This window comes from Octopus bimaculoides, chromosome 22 (assembly GCF_001194135.2).
Source record: "Octopus bimaculoides isolate UCB-OBI-ISO-001 chromosome 22, ASM119413v2, whole genome shotgun sequence".
NCBI classification, from domain to species: domain Eukaryota; kingdom Metazoa; phylum Mollusca; class Cephalopoda; order Octopoda; family Octopodidae; genus Octopus; species Octopus bimaculoides.
This window is the reverse complement of record NC_069002.1, coordinates 36,700,641-36,717,507: the sequence shown is the minus strand read 5'-3', so window position 1 is coordinate 36,717,507 and position 16,867 is coordinate 36,700,641. Positions and strand designations below refer to the sequence as shown.

The 16,867-nt window shown below is 37.3% G+C and overlaps 1 protein-coding gene across 1 annotated transcript in view; it reads left to right on the top strand.

Moving 5' to 3' along the window:
* The window catches only part of LOC106867758 (inositol polyphosphate-4-phosphatase type I A), an 80,390-nt gene that overhangs the window by 28,198 nt on the left and 35,325 nt on the right, over window positions 1-16,867 (top strand). Inside the window, exons 7-13 of the mRNA XM_052975773.1 lie at window positions 6,025-6,143; window positions 6,767-6,877; window positions 7,674-7,753; window positions 8,428-8,512; window positions 10,516-10,694; window positions 11,540-11,597; window positions 15,107-15,230. Of these exons, the coding sequence (XP_052831733.1) occupies window positions 6,025-6,143; window positions 6,767-6,877; window positions 7,674-7,753; window positions 8,428-8,512; window positions 10,516-10,694; window positions 11,540-11,597; window positions 15,107-15,230 (756 nt within the window). The remainder of the gene's footprint in view (window positions 1-6,024; window positions 6,144-6,766; window positions 6,878-7,673; window positions 7,754-8,427; window positions 8,513-10,515; window positions 10,695-11,539; window positions 11,598-15,106; window positions 15,231-16,867) is intronic.

The following is a 16,867-nucleotide window of genomic DNA, read 5'->3' as shown; positions in this document are numbered from 1 at the left end:
CAAATACTTTATAATGCAAATGTAGCAGTGTGTTGATAAACCACACCCGTCCTCTGTGGAAGAAAGCATGTTGTGTCAATAAGCCACAACCCTTAATGGGTTAAAGCAGCAATTTTAGCAGATTTTAAAATAATCACACTAGTTTTAGTTTCATCATCATCGTTTAACGTCCACTTTCCATGCTAGCATGGGTTGGGTGATTTGACTGAGGACTGGTGAACCAGATGACTACACCAGGCTCCAATCTAATCTGGCAGAGTTTCTACAGCTGGAAGCCCTTCCTAACGCCAACCACTCCGAGAGTGTAGTGGGTGCTTTTCGTTTTTAATTGCTGATGATTTTATTGGTATTCTTGTGGTATTTAGTTATGACTCATTAATGATCTGCATTCATTTCCCATTGTGGTAGACTTTGTTTCCTTCTGGAGTTGATAAAATAGGCCTCAAAATTTGTAGGAGGGAAATAGTTTTTTTTTTACTAATACCAGTATACGACTGGTACTTTTTTATCACTCCACTCCACCTCAGGGGCATGGAAAACAAAGTTGACTTTGGAGGGATTTGAACTAGAATGTAAATGACCACAACTAAAAACTGCACAGCATTTTGTTTGACTCCCTAATGACTCTTCCACTCCCTCCCCCCCCACGAGTCAGCAGGATTGTTGGAGTATCAGACAAATGCTGTGTGGTATTTGTTCTGGCTCCTTTATATTCTGAGTTCAAACCCTATCATGGTCAACTTTGCCTTTCATTCCTCCAGGGTCGATAAGATATTAGTAAGATACTTACCATCTCCTGAAAGAAATTCTGGCCTTTTGCCTATGTTAGAAACAATTATTATTATTATTATTATTATTATTATTTACTAGCAGAGATACCTGGCGTTGCTTGGGATTAAAATGGCATAGTTTTTTATTGTTTTACTTGTTTCAGTCATGTGACTGCAGCCATGCTGGAGCACTGCCTTTATTCGAACAAATTGACCCCAAGATTTATTCTTTGTAAGCCTGGTACTTATTCTATCGGTGTTACTTATTTTATCGCAGTTGTGTGTTTTAGATAGTAATGTGTGATTTGAGGGATGTTTGTCTATTATTTCTTGCAAGCTGAGAGACTGTGTAGAACAGTACTTCCCAACTTTTTCACTGTCAAAGCTCATTTTTTTTTTAATATTTAAATGATTTTTTTTTTTACATAGATTCTAGGCTTTTGAAAATTCTGTCTCCTCAACAGATTTTGAACTCAATTCCTGGACTTGCTCTACTTTAATTGTGAACCTCAGGGTTCTGCAGATCCTAAAGCACCGATACAAAACTTTTCTTCATCAGCTTGTCTTTTATATATCATTTTTGTTGATGGTTGAGATGATTTGTCTTTGTTCTCTACCTGTGATAAATGGCTCAGTTCACTTAGCTGTAAATAAGTGGAATAGTTGGCTCTTGTAAATGATACTGGAACTGTAAAATGGTGTGTGTGCGCATGCATGCATGATCAGCTTGTCCTGTCTTCTGTTCAGAAGAGGTGTTGGGTCCTACTGTTTTTATCTCTATTTCTAGATGTACTGTAGCTGTAACAATAGTCTCTAATCCACAGATATCAGGATACGAAAATGTTTTGGTTGTGTGTGTGTGTGTCCCCCCATCTGTCTGTCCAGTGTAGTCCGCACCCTGGCTCCCACCATATGGCACTCTACAGATAACAAAAATCTCTCTCTATACTGCAACTTTCACCACTTGTTAAACGCCAAGCAGTTGTCTGCTGACCTCTATTCTACAACACTCTCCACATGTTCATACTGTCACACTACACCCTTTACATGTCCTGGCTGCTACATTATACATCTTTTACAACATGGCCATTCTCCAATCTTTCACCATTCAACAACCTTTCACCATTTGTGCTACGGCACTACAGCTCACTCGCACACTGTACAGCTTACTGGAGTGAGCTGTAGTGTTGTGGCGCATATGTACACACATGCATGCATACATACATATACCCCCCCCCCCACTATAACTCTAGCAAGCAATGATACCTCTATATGGTTGTTCACTTTACTAAAAATAGCAGCCAAATATAGCTGCAGGTGTGGCTGTGTGGTACGAATACAAGTGCAGGCATGCTTCCCAGCCACATAGTACTGAGTTCAGTCCCACTGCATGTTACCTTGGGGAAGCGTCTTCTACTATAGCCTTGGGCCAATCAAAGCTTGTGAGTGGATTTGGTAGACGGAAACTGAAAGAAGCCCGTTATATATACATGTATGGGTGGGTGTGTGTCTTTGTGTATGTGCTTGTTCCCACCACTTTGACAACTGGTGTTGGTGTGTTTATGTCCCCATAACTTAGTGGTTCAGCAAAAGAGACTGATGGAATTAGTATCAGGCTTTAAAAACAAAATAAGTGTTGGGGATCAATACATTCAACTAAATATTTTTCAAGGTGGTTGTAGTTTAATGAAACAAGTAAATGATAGAAGATGAAGCGGCAGGAACATTAGCCCGCCGGGCAAGATGCTTAGCGGCATTTCGTCTGTCTTTACGTTCTGAGTTCAAATTCTGCCGAGGTCGACTTCGCTTTCAGGGTCGATAAATTAAGTGTATTATTAATGGCGGTGCCCCAGCATGGCCACAGTTCATGAGCTGAAACTAGATAAAATAAAAAAATAAAAAAATGAAAATGAATCTCTCAACACTCCACCACCTTAAAACAAGAAAAAAAAAGGAAAACCCAGATAATTTAGCCCTAGATAGCTTTAAAAGAGGTGGGAGGTTCACTGTTGGAGTGCCTTTGGTTACAATTCTTCTCCATTAGATTTGATCTCAGATTAAACATCAACATCATCAATAACTGTTACTACACTACAGTTTGCATAGGTTCCAAGTTACCATATTATAACTTGCGCTACATTCACTGTACACTCTACTGAACGGTCCCAGGGCACATAGTTGTGACTCCCTTTTTAAATAAAGGAAACAAAGACCCCTGGCAGGTGGTGGTGGTGGAGAGGAGAAGCTAATGTTTGATATTGTTGTTACAGGGAATGTTATTTGTTGTGTAGGAAATAAAGAAATCAGTTTTATGTGATAGTTCTGTCATTTATGTAACTAAACCTTTAATCTATCTAAAATGTAGTATGCCACTTGTAATGAGCTACAGACTAACCCTTAACCCTTGCTATGTGATATGTCACTTACACAGACTAACCCTTAACCCATATCTGGACCCCATATTCTACTTTTTGTTCAAATTGTCTAAATCTGGTTTCTTACACCAACCCTACAAAGGTATTCGAAAAATAAACAATCACAGCATTGAGATCTTGAGGCTATAAGTTAATGATGATTAATTCAAAGCAATGTAAATGAATAAGGATTACATTTGACAGAACAATCTGACTGCTGAAAGGTTAATCTTTGCTATGAGATAACTGCTTGATGTGATAAGCTGTAAGCTAACGGTTAATCTTTCGATACCAACTTGCTTTGGCCACTTCTTGTTCTATGATACAAAACTGTTCTCTTTTAAAGTGTTCAGGATTAGAAATGCTTCCATCATAATTTTATGTAAGCACCTTTTGACCTTTCAGCATTCAAACTGGCTTTATCCGGCCTAAATATTCTACCGGTTTCATGTCCAATCTGGCTGGATCTGACCTCTCACACCTACCCTACAATGTCATCCTAAAAATAAAGAATCACATCACCACAATCTTAAAACTACAAGATAATGCATGATCAATTTAAAACAATTTGAATAGATAAGCATTTCATTTGAATGTTATGGCGTTAAGTTACACGCCAAACACCTGTGAAAAAAAAATGTGCTATTTATTAAATCTTCCTGAATTCTTAATTATTTTCAGAAAATTGAAGCACACAGGCATTATATTTCATTAGAATTAGTCATGATATGTCTTTTTCAGATGTTAGACTTCTAATATGCATGTTTTATGCTAAACTATTAACTCATTAATTTTTGTTGTAATGTCATAACACTATACTGACCTCAGACCAGTCAGAAGTCAGTGACTTTTTGTCATCTCTCATCATCATCATCATCATCATCATCATCATCATCATCATCATCATCATGTCATTATATTAAAATTTATTTAATTTTGTCATGTAATTAATGTAATTTTGTTTTCTACCTTAAGATCATTTTAAATTAATAATTATTTTTTCTATAAATATTTATTCTAACAATTGCGACGTGGAAGGTGTTTATAAGCCATTTAAGAAACACACAAAAACCCGTTAGATTCACTTCAACATTTAAATTTAATTTGCCAAAATATTTTGGTTGCATTGAGACCGCGACCTGTTCACTGACAAAATTCTGTGCTGTATCTGTGCAGCACGGGATTTTATCACTGTGTTGTACTGACAAGACCAAGGGTGACAGGTTGCACTACAGTGCACTAGTCTTCTGCTTGCCTTATCTAGGTGTGCTATAGATTAAAAAAAAAAAAAAAATTAAGGCTTTAGAAAATCGATGCAAATTCCTGAGCACCTTGAAAAATGTATTATTCATAAATTTGTTTTAGAACGTAAAATTAATAAAATAAGGTAAGCAATAGTTTTCTATATTTTTTTCTAATTTTTAATTCTAATATTTTTCTTCAAATTTCCATGAGAAGAAATCAGTAATTTTTTAAATTTTTCACATGAAGAGCATCTGTAGTTTTTTTTCTTTTTCTCTGATATTTAGTGATATTTACAAAGTCAAAAACATTAAGAGCCATTGGGCTAGGTAGTACAGCTTGGCTTCAACATAACAATAAACACACATATATATACATGGGTTTGTGCCATGCTCACGTATGTCTGCACATGTTTGTATTTTAGTAATCACCAGAATAGAGAGTAATGCTGGATCCTCACACTGCCACAAGCAAATACATGTTTGTATACATATGTTCCAACAGCCATGCATACCAATGACTAAGCCAGGAGTTCTCAACCCCTTTTTTTTTACTTATAGACCCCTTTGATTACTATTTTATTCTAGTGGATCCCCATAGCCATTTGATGTTTAAAAACTAGTTTTATAGAAACTTCTTTCAAAATTCTTATTTTGTTCTTCAAACATTAAACTTGTGTACATTGAACTACGTAAAATGTTTGAGAAAAACTCCTATTTCTTGCAGTAATCACATCCAAAGCAAAATTTTTTCAGGGGCCCTTAAAATACTATTCTGGATCCCCAATTTACTATTTTGTTGTGTGGACCTCCAAAAATCTTATATGGATCCTCAAGGGCCATATAGACCCCCAACTGAGAACCACTGGACTAAACCAATGTTTCTTGACCTTTTTTATCCAAAATTCCATTTTGATTTTCCCCAAAATGTTTACAACACCAGCACCACTTCTAATTCACATTTAAATTTATTCTTATGTATGTATCGTTGGGGCAAACCAGCAAATGATTTTTACGTTATTTGTATATAGTCATGGACTGGCAATTCAGTTTGCCTTCAATTTGGTTCAGGTATGGAATGTTGATAAGCCACAAAAATAGCAAAACACACACACACATGTATATATATATATATATGCTAGAAATAGACCACATGTTGTGTCTACTAAGACCTAGTAGTTCTCAAAAGAAATTCAGCAAAATACAGAGAAATTCAGAGAACTACTAGGTCTTAGTAGACACATGTGGTCTATTTCTAGCATATTAAATGTCCACTTTACTGGTCGACGTTATATATATAAAAATATACCTTAATCCCCTTAGATCTCAGATATTTTTTCTGAATCTCTCGGATTCTTTAAATGCGCTAGCTTCCTGGTAATAAATCGATATTAATTAATATCTGATTTTTACCCTATGTTTTAATTATATATGTATGTATGTATATATGTATATAGCATTTTATCCTTAAGAACAGTTATCCAACCCCACCATGTTGCCATACAATTTTCTATGCAACATTGTACCATTAGGTCTGAAGCTTCCCTAATTCACAGCCCCTTAATTCAGTTGTGTTTTTCCTTGTTTTTCTATTTGCAGCTGCTAAAGACTTACCCAATGATCGGACCGGACAACCTCCGAACCCTTTTGTCATGATAACGACAATCACACCACCTCAACAGAACTGGACCTTAAACAGCCACACTGAAATCATTGAGGTAGGATAATTTAAATCTATGAACTTCAGATTTCCCCTCATTGACCAGGTAGATTGTGGCCATGCTGGGGCACTGCCTTGAAGAATTTTCAGTTGAATGAATCGACCCCAGGACTTCCCCTTTTTAAGCCTGGTACTTATTCTGTCAGTCTCTTTTGCCAAACCCCTTAGTTATGGGGATATAAACATACCAACACTGGTTGTCAAATGGTCTGGTGGTGGGACAAACACACACACACACACACGATGGGCTTCTTTTAGTTTCTGTCTACCAGATCCGCTCTCAAGGCTTTGGTCAGCTTGAGGCTATAATAGAAGACACTTGCCCAAGGGGCCATGCAGTGGACCCTTAAACTACCACTGTAGTTTGCTTGTGTGGATCCCCAAAAGTCTTTGTAAGGACCCCAGTTGAGAACCACTGCTCTGAAGGTTATGAAAGTGGGAGTGGAGGGAGGTGACACTGGAAGCGTTCCCTCAATGGAGTCAAGAAGCTTGAAGTTGATCAGAGACCAACAGTTTCCATTCCTCTCTGTTTGTATTGTTTGTATACTTTGTGGTGTTTTGGAGTGATTTTTGGCTCTTGATTTACTTTGTGCCATTTTCTATTCCTCTCCTTTTTTCTAGAGAAGCAATGATCCACAGTTTCTGAAGACCATTGGTTTTGGGATGAACATCAAACTGAAAACACGAGTAAAGTTTACTGTTTATCATGTCAACGAAAGGATGACCAATACCGTGAGTCAGCATTTCTTACTCTCCTTCTCCCTCTCTTTCTCTCCTTTATGTTTTTACTCCTTTTTCTATTTCTGTTTTTTTTGTCTCCTTTTTCTCTCTTTCTTACGTTCACCTTTACCTTCTCTTCTCTGTCTTTATTAGTTTTTTTCGTTTCTGCTAAAGCTACCCAGGGGCTGGGTGGTGGTGTTGATAATTTAGGCAGTGAATTTAAGTCTGCTACCCAAGAGCAGTGACAACTTTCCACACAGTTTCTGCCTACCAAATTCCACTGAAGACTGTAGTTGTTTCAAGACTATGCTATAAGGCACTTTCCCAAAGTACCGTACTGTGAGATAAAACCTAACAGCATATAGGATACTTATGCTCAGACCAGTTTTACAAAATGGAGCTGCAACTATTATTTTTGCCTATTCTCCTCAACTGGGGCTACCAGAGAAACATGAAGATAGACTTTGTGTCTTTGCATCAACACTACTTTTGTAGCAGAATGTCCCACAGCAGTTTGATGTGTGGAGAATAAAGTACCTTATTTGAAAAATAAAGAATTGGTATTAGGAACGGTGTCTGACTTTAGAATAGTATCCTGACAAGTCTTGGGTAACCCATGCAAGCATTGAAAAAGCAGGTATTAAAACAATGATATTCCATCTCTAAATCTGAAGTTAAAATTCTGAAATTTTATTACAAAATTTTATTACAAAAAAAAAAAAAATAATTCATCTCCAACATTTAGACATTTAACTTGTATTCTTGAACTTTTAATTCATTAATCTCTTAATCCTTTAATCTATTTCAGATGTCACAGTTGGGTTATGTGATGTTTGATCTGAAGTCACTTCTGGCGAAACCTGATAAAAAATTACATTTACCATTAATGTAAGTTTCTGTCTCTCTGTTTCTACTCAAACACTCCAATAAGCTTTTCTATCCTTTTAAGGGGAACTATATCACATGTAACCCTTCCCTTTTCAACAAATTTGTCTTTGTGCCCATGTTAGAAGAACTGGCTAAATTGATCTAATCTTGCAATCATTTTGGCTCTTTACATTCTGAGTTCAATTCCTTCAAGGTCAACTTTACCTTTTTATCCTTCCGGAGTCAATAAAATAAGTACCAATCAAGTAGTGGGGTTGATAGAATTGACTGTTTCAAAAGATTTCTGTCAGTCTGTCTACAGCCCTAGGTTGTTAACCATTTTTCACCTACGGGCTCTTTTCATTACTACTTTGCTCTAGCGCAGAAACAGGAAGAAAGAGTGAGAGAAAGTTGTGGTGGCAGAGTACAGCAGGGTTTGTCACCATCCCTTGCCGGAGCCTCGTGGGGCTTTTAGGTGTTTTCGCTCAATAAACACTCAGAACGCTGCCAATATATATCCTATAGCTAAAGTTACAGCACCCAGTGTAGTTTTAGATGTAATAATTTTGAAGATGGTAGAATGTGATTTTAGGTAAACTTGACTGCAATTTCCAGCATGTTCAGTGACTACATAGAGGTTTGCCTGTTGTTTCGCGGCTATAATATTTATCTGTGTCCAAACATGTGTTTTGTAGGTCTCCTGATTCTTCTGCTGCTGGTCAAATACAAATTACTGCTTGGGTCCACGATGAATCCATTCTCATTGAAGATAATTCCAGGGTAATTATGCTTTCTTTTTGCTCATTTTTTTCTTTGTCTGATTTCATCCAGTTGGTTGGTTATGGCCATGCTGTAGCAAAGCTGTCATCAGAAAAATACTTCTTCTAAATTGCTGATGTGAATTAGTATTTTACTGATAGAGTTTTACTGGTAGAATTGTTAGAGCATTGGACAAAATGCATTCTAGCATTTGTTACGGCTCTTTAATTTCTGAGTTCAAGTCCTACGAAGGTCAGCTCTGTCTTTCATCCTTTTAGCACTGTATTTTCTCATTCCTAAGTATGAAGCAAGTACTGCGTTTGAGTTAATTCACTAAACCCTTCCCTGAAACAACAGAATTGAGATCCTAAAGCCAAGGTACCACTAAAAAGCATTCGTATGGGTGCTGGTGCCATGTAAAATCTACCCAGTACACTCTGCAAAGGGGTTTGCACTAGGAAGGGCATCCAGCTGTAGAAACCATGCCAAAACAGACAATGGGACCTGGTGCGGCTTCTGGCCCTGCCAGCTCCTGTCAAACCATCCAACCCATGCCAGCATGGAAAATGGATGTTAAATGATGATGATGATGATGATGGTAATGTGCCCACGTTAGAAACAATTATTACTGATGGAATTGAAATGGGTTTCTCAACCTCTTTACCCATATCCAAATCTGTGGCGTATGTGGTGTAGTTGGAAGGTAAAAGTTTTAGTAAAATAAAGGACAGTGAATTAAGTTGCCGCCACCACCACCACCACCACCACCACCAGAATTATAATCTTCATCATTTTTAAACATCCAGCATGGGTCAGATGGAATTTAGTGAAGTAGATATTCTACGGCCCAGGACCATGTATTTGGGAAGCAGACTTCTTACCTGTCACTACCACTGTCATCATCATCATCATCATTGTCTCTACCATAACTACTGACATTATCTTCACCACACTACTAACCCCACCACCAACATTATCACTATCATCATCATCATCATCACCACCACCGCCACCACTACATCATATTCCCCATAACACTACCACAAACTTTATGCTTACTTCACTGCCAAGTGAAATTGTACCTGTGGCCGATGCTGGCATCACATAATTGACACTTGTGCTGGTGGCATGTAAAAAGCACCCATTACACCCTTGGAGTGGTTGGCATTAGGAAGGGCATCCAGCCATAGAAACCATGCCAAATCAGATTGGAGCCTGGTGCAGCCCTCTGGTTTACCAGTTCCAGTCAAACCGTCCAACCCATGCCAGCATGGAAAGCGGACATTAAATGGTGATGATGAGGATGATGGCTGCCATCATCTCCACTTTTACCACCAACATTAGCATTATTCTCCTTGGCAACATCACTGTTGTTACCACTAGTCAAAGAAGCCTCTGTGCAGTTGCTTGTCCTGCTAGAAATAGCTGCCAAATATTCCTCAAACCATACACTCTTGATAAAGAGGAAAGATTCTCTGCATAATATACTCTTCAATATCCTAAAAGGACAGGATGGTCCTGGCTGGAATACCTTGATCATAGTCTGCTTGATTAGGGATAGACAACAGTGACAACATCGTCACTACAAATACCTGTTATTATCACTAATAACATCATCTTCAAAAGGGCAGAGTTTCTACAGCTGGATGCCCTTCCTAACGCCAACCACTCTGAGAGTGTAGTGGGTGCTTTTACGTGCCACAAGCACGAAGGCCAGTCAGGCGGTACTGGCAACGGCCATCCTCGAAATGGTGTATTTTACGTGCCACCTGCACAAGAGCCAGTCCAGGGGCACTGGCACGATCTCGCTCGAATGTCTTTACACATGCCACCGGCACAAGTGCCAGGAAGGCGACTGGTACAAACAATAGTACTCTCTTCTGTAGGTATCATTAACACCACCACTACCACCATCATCAGCATCACCACTACTACCACCATCAACATTACCATTACCATACTCCACTCCTCACTCATTCTGAAGTCTTATTTGTGACTCTCATGAATTTTCTGTTTCTTTCTAGGGTTCTGTTAGTTATGGAGAAAAATTGCAGAATCGGGGTTTGGGTAACTTGAAAATCATGTTCTCTAACCCGATCAAGAAGACATTTCGGTTTGACACGAACAAAGCAAGAATGCAGTTGTTTGTCCAAGAAGTGATGGCAGAGTTTAAGTGGAACTACACACTCCCACTCCAGCTGCTGTAAGTATCACTTATGATAATAAATAAGGAGTAAATAGATTTCTGTCTCTTTTGTTGATGGATATTCAGTTGTTTAATCAGCTGAATTATCTGCTTGTGTAATTGGTGTGTAAGTGGCTGAATATTCCACAGTTATGTGGATGGTTGATAAAGTTCTTCAGCAGAATCAGCATGATTGTATGACAAGGGCTGGATCTTTAACTCTTTAGCGTTTAAACTAGTCATATCAAACCTAAATATTCTGCCTGTTTTATATTTAAACTGACCAAATCCAGCCTCTTACACATGCTCTACAATGTCATTCTAAAAATAAACAATTGCATCATCGAAATCTGAAAGCTACAAGATAATCCCATGATTAATTCAAAACAATGTGAATAAATAAGGATTACATTTGAGAGGATAATCTGAATGTTAAAGGGATCTGCTAGTATGAGGTTTGCTTTGCTGTCTTGAGGTTTCTTGTCCAATCCATTTGTGCCGTACTTTGAACAAGTGTTGTTGTTTATTATAATCTTGAATCAATCTAAAACTTGTCAGTGAAATTGGTGGAAATTGTTTGATGGTAAATTTTTTCTTTTTTGCCAAATAAACACACACACACACACACACTATATATTCGTTCTTCACTTGTTTATTATTGTTCCTATTTTATCTTATGTCCATTGTCTGGAAATCTTTTGTAACATATCTGTGACCTCTTCAGTAACCTTTTCCATCCATGTGTATCCTCCTACTCTGCTTACTCCATTCTCGTAGATTTTCACTCTTTATCTAAATTACTGATGTGAGTTACTTCTCAGAGAACTGAAAACCTATTCCTATTTTACATGCTTTTCTTTTAGGAAGCTCTTCATTGAAGAAGAACGGGAGAGAATTAATATGCTCCAAGACCTTGGTGAGGTAAGTTCTCTGAAAGAATATTTCTCCGTCTTCACAAATCTTTTTGGTTCTTTTGTTATTGGGAAGTATGTCCATTTTGATAACTTTTATCAGCTATGATCATAGTAGAAACAAGTCTGTGTGTCGGTTATTTGTTGTTGGACGGCTGGGCCATAAGGGCAAGTAGGCAGTGACCAATTATTATTGATGTTGGTTTATGCAATTACGTGAGTGTAATGCAATCTTGAATATAATTTGACTCTTTTGTAGCTGACAGTCAGTAATATATTTTATCCTCGTATATAATGCAACCCTCTAGTTCAGCTGGAGTTAAGAAACCAATGTAATATCACGACAAACTTCAAAACACTAAAGTTGGCATGGTTCCTGTTTTTGGCCAGCAACTATTGATTAAAAGCTATCATTAGTCATAAAGTATGTTTATCACTTCAAGACCATAAAAAATCTGACCCATCATTGGTTATCCAAATAACTCCAACCATTCTTTTGGATTTACCCTATCCTATCATTTCATTATTTTCTTTATCTAAAGTTACAGCATTGTCTGTAGTTAGTTCCACCCTGATCATTCCACAATCTATTACTGATGCCAGTCTTTAAAAAGCTCTTGTAAATTATGTTCCAGTAAACCAGCCTAAGCTACATTAACCCTGGTGGTATTAGCATCCTTAAAGTTACCTCTTGTTCCTTTTGGTTTTTCCCCACTTCATCAGATATCCAGGATATGCAATGCTTCCTAACTTCGTCCTTAAATAGTTTGTTCAATGCAACATCAGGGGACTGAAGTACGTTTACCAAACATCATAAAACAGCTTGATGCTTTCCTTATCTTTCGACATGTGATTCACTGGCTCTGTAGGGTGAGCTCTAATTTCGTCCTACACCAACATTACAGGTGTGGCCTTGAAAATGCTCTGAATTATTCTGTACTTTCTGAACCATACACATACATTTTCCTCTTCCATCCATCCATCCAAAGTTTAGAATGGCAGTGGATAATTGGAATATTTTTTCTTTTTAAAATAATCAGATTTAGTTTGCTTTCATCAGCTAAACAACACAAAGTGCAGTAAAATATTTTTTCATAGGCTTTTCTTCTGATAAATTCAGTTTTACTTTTTATTGTATCCAATGTCTCAAAAACACACGTGTCTTATTCATATTTCTAGTTTTATTCAGTTTCTGTGAAATTTTTGTTTTCTAAAGAAAGATTCTTGAAGAGTCTCTGGCACCATCCATTTGAAAATCTGAAAGATTGCCTGACTACATATATTTCAACCTGTGACATTTTCTCTGTTTGTAATTTTACACACACTGTTCTTACCATTTATTTTTCCTCTCATCTTCCACCCATTCATCTCCTTCTTTTTCTAGTTCTGGATAATGTGTTTGCTTTCTCTTTAGAGATTATTTACTGCTTCACATTTTCTGCAGTTGGCCTTTCTTCATAGAAACACCAAATTTCCAAGAGATGCACAATTTGATTTTTTCTTTCAGCAAGTTCCATAATTCTAAGTTTAAATTTTCCACTCTCGGCAATATGTCTCCATTTTCACGTATGAACTTTCATTATAAAGAAGGTACAGTGAAGAGTTTTTTAGTTGTTAGCACAGATAAGTAAAGTAAATTTCAAACTATAATCTTTCAAGTTAAACAATCACTTTTAGCCTTTTAGCATTCAGATTATTCTGCCAAATGTAATGCTTAGTTATTCACATTGTTTTGAATTAATTGTCCATTATCTCATAGCTTTGAAATTTTGATGTGATTGTATATTGTTAGCTACATGTAAGAGGCCAAATCTGGCCAGTTTGAGCATAAAACAGGTAGAAAATTTGGGCTGGACATGTGTCCACTTTAAATGCTAAAAGATTAAAGTATTAAGTGTATAACCACATAACCACCAGTTTGCTAACAGAATTAACAATTGCCATTCACTGTGATGACAGTACTTCATAACTAACAGCAACAAAGTCTAGACATTAACGGTTGGATGTTTCGAGGCTACCACTTTTGGTTTCTTCTTTTTCACAAGTTTATTTCTCTGTTTATTTTTCTTAGCTTAATGGTATAGACCTATGATTCAGACACAATGTATCTAGGACTACATTATCCACTGTGTTCTGCAAAGCTTGTTGTTATTCCATTGTGATCATCCTGATATGCCAAGAAAGTTTCCAATGTCTTTCAGCCTCCCTATATGACCACAACCTCTACATAATGCTACAACTTTCATCTATTCCCACAACTCCCTACAATCTCACAACATGCAATGCAGTCTCACAACCAGTTTGCATGTGATTTATCTGTTAAAACTTTTGGTTTGCTTTCTTGAAGTTGTTGCTTTTTTTTTTTGTTTAAGTATATCATTTTCTGCCATTTGTTAGTGTAGCGTTACATAAATGAGTGGCAGTGTTACATAGGATGGTGGTTTACAGTGTGTGTGTGTGTGTGTGTGTACATACATGTATGAGTGTCTGGACGACTGTTTGTGGAATGTTGCCAACAAGGGAGCCTCAATGCAGTCACTCAACCAGCTAGAAATATCAGCCAAGTCCCTTGCAGATCATTTTCTAAATATCTTTGAGAAAGAAAGTGTACATAGAAATAGAACTGGGTGGTCATATCTGGATTTAATCATCATCATATGTTCATTTTCCTGGTGGCATGAGGTTGTCATGCCCTGGGTCTGCTCGAATCCCAATAGGAGGAGCAACTTTGATCATAAGTCTGACCAGGTCTGACCTTGGGTTAAACAGCAATAATATTAATGAAACAACAACAACAACTAAAGCCACCATGAAATAATGAGAGAACCTCGACAGGATCACTCAACTTGCTAAAAATATCAAGCAAACCCCCTTCAGATCATATCCTGAGTATTTCAAAAGAAGGACATGTTGGATACTTATAGTCCTAATGCATTGAGTAAAAGACAGGACGACGACAAATGGAACTCATTTGATCGTAGCTTTCTTTGCTCAATCAAGCCTGACCGCAGATTAAACAACGTCTGTGGAACACACGTCAGTGATTATTCGTTAGACAGAGGTCAATGTTGATTGAACAGACCTGTGATGAAAGGTGTTCCATACGTGATCGTCCTGTCTTTTGTATACCTACGATTATATTGTCTGTTGTCTTTTCTTTTTCTTAAGACGTTAGTGTGAGGTTAGGACATTTAGCTGCTATTTCTAGCAGATCAAGTGACTACGTAGTGGTGTACTTAACATCTGTAGGTTATGTTATGTGTGTAGACGTCTGCTTGTGCATGCAAATGTATTTCTTTTGTTTGCACGAGTGTGTGTATAAGGGTACCTGTGTGTTTTGGCATGTCTGTATGTGTGTGTCTATGCGAGTTAAAGTTATGTGTGTGCGTTCATGTTAGTAAATGTGTATGAATCTTCCCCCAGGTTTAGATGTTGATTTTTTCCCATATTAATCTTGATTACCTCCTCCTAATGTGGTCAATCTTCAGCAGATATAAAAAGCCTGTTGTCATTTTTCAGCTGCCCATTACTCTAGAAAGCCAACAGCAAGCCTGGATCTTGGCCATAGCCATTTCGACCGGCCTTTACACCGAAGCTGTCGACCAACTGGTGTGCCGGGCCATACCAGGGGAAGTAACTGCAGGTGGACCAATTTACGAAGGGCCGCAACCTGGCCTTCTCAATGCTCTGTTCTTTTTGCAGCTTGCGGCTTGTTCATAACACTTTAACCTTGTCATCATGGTACTTTGTGCATGCCACAGAGTAAGTATAAGGTGAGAGAAAGGAGAGAAATAGAGTCAGTGGGATCAGAGAGAAAGATAGAAAGCTGAGGGTATCTTGCTGCTTGCTGCATTCTATTGATTTTGCTATGATTTTAATTATCTTGCTCTGCATATATATATATATATATATATATATATATATATATATATATATGTGTGAAATATATCATTTTTCTTATTTTTCAGCGTTTCCCCATGTATCATACACACACACACACACACACAACTCTCTCTTTAATCATCATCATCATCATCACATCCACTTTTCATGGGTCAGGTGAAATTTGTTGAGGCAGATGCCCTTCCTATTGTCAACACTCACCTGTCTCCAAGCAAAGTAATATTTCCCCATAGCCAAACGTTTTCCACTGAAGATTGGAAACGAACAACCTCACATATATAACAGTGATGCTCATTTACAGCCATCACATGATGTCTACACAACAGTACATACACACACACACCTATATATTACATGTGCGTGTGTGTATATATACATACACACACATACATGCACACAATGGGTTTCCTTCAGTTTCTAACTATCAAATCCACTGACAAGGCTTTGGTTGCCCTGTGGGGCTTTAGGAGAAGACAGTTGCCCAAGGTTCTGCACAGTGGGTTAAGGCCATATGGCTAAGAAGCATGCCTCTTATATGTATATATGCCTTGTTTTATCTTCCATAATAACATGTCCTGTTCATGAGGAAATATTACCGTGTTTGAAACAAATGAGGGGTGTTGACAGGAAAGACATCTGGCCAGAGAAACTCTGCCTCGATGGTTTCCATCTGATCCATGCAAACATGGAAAAGTGGACATTAAAACAACGAGATACACACAGACACACACATGCACACATACATACATACATACATATATAACGTGCAAGCACACACGCACGCATGTGCACAAACAAAACAATTAAATATATCTATAAATATATAGTTAAAAGAGAACTGGTGCATGCAAAATTATGAATTTACAGACTTTGTCTACCCAAAAGTAAAACTGAAAAGATAAAAAATGTGTTAATGAACGGTTAGTAAAAGGGCAGCAATATAAACCTCCAGATTTTAAAAGAAAGAAGTTCGTTCAAATATTAGGAATCTATTTCAAGACTTTCAGGCCATAAATTTTGAATGCTGGTAAATATTATGTATTGAAATGGCTTGAATGTTAATCAGTATATATAGATATATATAGAAGTGTTTTGGAAATTGTCCAGAATTTGTTTTTTTTTTTGAGACATTTGTGTTTTCTTGTTTTTCTTGTTTTTGTTTGTATCCTGGTTTATGCCTGCATGCATGCTTGAAATTGTAGGCTTATAACACGACTTGTCTCTTAGACTTTGCATGTAAAGTGCTACTTTGGGATATTTAAATTATCTGTATGAGTGTGTGTATGTGTGCATGTGTGTGTGTATGTATATGGTTGTATATATATATATATGTCTATATATATATATATGTCTATATATATATATGTCTATATATAT